This window comes from Palaemon carinicauda, chromosome 19 (assembly GCF_036898095.1).
Source record: "Palaemon carinicauda isolate YSFRI2023 chromosome 19, ASM3689809v2, whole genome shotgun sequence".
In the NCBI taxonomy this organism is placed as follows: Eukaryota; Metazoa; Arthropoda; class Malacostraca; order Decapoda; family Palaemonidae; genus Palaemon; species Palaemon carinicauda.
Window position 1 is genome coordinate 85272160 of NC_090743.1, and position 3681 is coordinate 85275840.

The 3681-nt window shown below is 34.5% G+C and overlaps 1 protein-coding gene across 1 annotated transcript in view; it reads left to right on the forward strand.

Moving 5' to 3' along the window:
* Positions 1-592, forward strand: part of LOC137659115 (uncharacterized) — a 1446-nt gene extending 854 nt beyond the window's left edge. The window contains exon 1 of the mRNA XM_068394191.1: positions 1-592. This exon is cut by the window's left edge and continues 854 nt beyond it. Within this exon, the coding sequence (XP_068250292.1) occupies positions 1-592 (592 nt within the window).
* The last annotated feature ends 3089 nt before the right edge of the window (positions 593-3681 follow it).

Consider the following 3681-nt stretch of genomic DNA (forward strand, 5'->3'; position numbering starts at 1 on the left):
AGGTTGTTTATTTCATATGGCTAAGAATATTCATAGGCACATTGTGGATCTCGGTTTAAAGTTGCGTTATCAAACAGACGCAGAATTCAACAACAAAATCAAATGTTTCACCGCCTTAGCTTTCCTTCCTGTGCAAGATGTTATTGATGGATTTATCGAGCTATCAGATTATGACGATTTACCCCAAGAATTAATATCTTATTTCGAAACGCACTATATAGGAGGAGAACGGGGTAGAGGAGAGCGAAGACGAAGAGTGGAGCGTACTTTTCCTATTGCATTATGGAATGTTTTTGAACGAGTTGAGCATGATAGAAGCAGAACGAACAACAGCATAGAAGGCTACCATAATGCACTGCAAAGCTCAATGACAAATATGCATCCAAATCTATGGAAGCTTATTTCGTATCTAAAAAAGGAAGAGATTTTAGCAAGAAAGAAAAAGTGTGACTTAGACCGAGGAAACGCTGAAGGAATGAAAAAGGTATGTAGTGATGTCAACACAAGACTCCATCGACAAGTAATTGGGTACAATTCCTCACAGAAAAGACACTATTTGCGTAGTATTGCGTGGAATCTGCACTCTTTTTAAATTATTGCATTTTTTTCTGTTTTATTCCATCTATGTTCTTAAATAACGAAACTTTTTTAAAGGATATGTTCTTAAATAATAAAGTATTTTATAAATGGTCTATGTATTTTCATTTGATCATAGTAAATAAATAAATAAAAAAAAAAAACATTTACTTGATTTCCTTATTGGTTGTTTACTTATCGAAACTTCGAAAGCCAAACTTGGTTGTTTGAAAGAGATAAAATGGTACTTCAGAAACCAAAGTGTTTTTATCACAAATACTTGTTTTATGGCAAAATTGTCTTACGGCGATTTTTCCTATTAGGCGAAATTTCCCGAGGCGAGAATTCCTGAGGCGAGTTTTCCTACGGCAAACTTGTTTACGGCGAATTTTCCTAAAACCAGTGAATCGTTCCAAGACCGTCTCGGCCTGGACCTTTTTTGGTCAAAAGTGACCAATATAATCCACATTGGCTGTTTTCTTCTCACTTTTCCATTTTTCAGTGCGTTTGTGTAAGCTGAAGATATTGTCTCAGAGCGTTCAGATTTTTCACAAGTTATTTTGATGTCCATTCACAACTTTTCTGCACTACCGCTAAAATCAAATCGAAAAACGTAAAAAAACGATCCACCCTAGTATTCAGTTCTGCCTCCTGTGGCAGCAAACTGATGTAGAAGTTCTGCCTTATTCTTCCTCTGGGTGCCAACTGATGGTAATGTATAATTCTTCGAGATATCACCCTTAAGATTCTTAACTGGTAAACCTGTTATCCATCATAATATTTCTTCTAGGCCCTTTTATTGAGACAAATAATTTCACCAACTTTTATAAACTGCAAATGTGGATTCTGGTGGTTCTCCCTAGTAGACCTCCAATTGTGACACAAAAAGTTTTAGCAAACTGCCCAAATAAATACTTGATATCATATGTTGCTAGCTTACTTAGTATGCATGCCCTAAATGAATAGTTCCCGTTAAGGCAGCTAAGATTTCAACTACTATCGTATCCTCTGAGACATTATAACCGGAGATACATTTATCAATAAATTTCTCAAAGAACTTTATAAAATTTGCGAACTTATCTTATAGCCTTCTTTCAGCCAGAGTGTGAATGTCATCAGACCTCATAGACCTCAGCAAGATAAGAAATCGCAGCAAAGACATAGATGTCCTGAAGACTTGAATTCCTTTACCATCGGTTGCCAAGCATCTTCAATATTTAATTTGTCATCTCTAAAAATTCCTAACAGATATTTTAGCTTTCATCTCCCTTTCATTGGTATATGTCTCTCTTGACTTATCTTGATATATTCCTAGTTTACTGTCAATTAATTATCTTAAGCTAATAATTCATTCAGATGTTCTTGTGTTCTTGTGTGACAAAGAACGCTCAGCAGTCCTTTACAGCTAACATATGTTTTTCTGCTCCTTTTGGTCCTGGTAAACCCTGGTATATGTTACGTGCACTTGTACACCTTTGACGATGTGGAAGAACTTCTTTCCAGAGACATTTAGAGGATGCCAAATATGATATGCAACATTATTCTCAACAAAATGTCATGAGCTAAAATATTCATTAAGGGAATAAATGCTCATGATTGCGTAATTCATTGGTAGAGGATGCCAAATATGATATGCAACATTATTCTCAACAAAATGTCATGAGCTAAAATATTCATTAAGGGAATAAATGCTCATGATTGCGTAATTCATTGGTAGAGGATGCCAATTATGATATGCAACATTATTCTCAACAAAATGTCATGAGCTAAAATATTCATTAAGGGAATAAATGCTCATGATTGCGTAATTCATTGGCCGAAAGTGTTCATAATTATGGCCGGATTTTATAAATTCATGATAAATGTCCGCTGCTCATATCTTCGGTGGATTGGAGACTCATCACCAAAAGCATTATTGTACATATATAAATATATTCCTGATTTCAATGATCTGTGTGATCATTGACTATCTTCTTGTCTTTTACAAATATTTAGAAGATCAAACAAACAAGGAAGATATTTCTGTATATAAATTGAAATAGTAGATTCTTTTAATTCTGCAGAGTAGTTGCATTTACTATCCAAGTCAGAAAACATATTGCTTCATCGTAAGCATGTTAACTATAAAAATATCAGCTCCCGATATTGACTGTGAATTTAAAAAAAAAATACAAGAACAAGTAAGAACACGAATCTCTCTTGACTATCATTTAATTTTCCAGGTTTCTCTACATAAAGAGTCTGTCAATGCCACAGGGCAAACAATGTCCATTCCATCCAGACACTTGTCAATTTTACAAGCTCCGTCGCTTTGAATCATATTCTCCCCCTCTGCTGTCAGTCACCTGTGGATAACTTGATATAAGGGTGCCAAAGAAATGATGATTCCCGATGAAATTTTTACCTCTGTTTAATTCTATTATGCAATCAAGTCAATTGGATCCTTTTCCTCATATTGTATATTTCTTACCAAACGTCGTCCAATGTCATCAGGCATATTGTTATATACTTGCATTTACTTTCACTATTACCATTATCATATTCTTAACATAATGTATCAAAATACAGACAAATTAGGTGAAGATTGGTTCATTAAGACATCAAAAACCAGAGAAAAAAGAATAAGAAACAATAATAAAATTATATAATGAATTAATTTTAAATCTGTACGTTTATAAATTTACGTTTTCTCTCAATCAGCCTTATTTTGTGCAGGGTTAAAAGAATACCGGGTTAGACCGTCTGTGAGTTACTGCGCACCTTCGTGACGTCACTGGTAAGTGGCTGTAGAAGAAAACGAGGAAAACAAGTTTTAGGGTCCCTATAGTAGGTGTTTCGCCCATAGCACACTTTTCTTTCTTTCGTGACCGCGGAAGATAACTTTTCCCTTAATATTCAGGTACTTTATTACTTGAAGATTGGAAAGTCCATAATCCTTTGAAATGCCCTCCTGCATTGTCAATCCGTGCCAGGTGTCTCTCACAAGGTAAAAATGATAGAACTTAGAATTTGTTTTTCTTTTATTACCTACTCCAGATATTTCTCTGTTTTTATTTATTTTTGGTTAAGGAGATAAGAGGATTCTGTTTAAAATTTATACTTTTT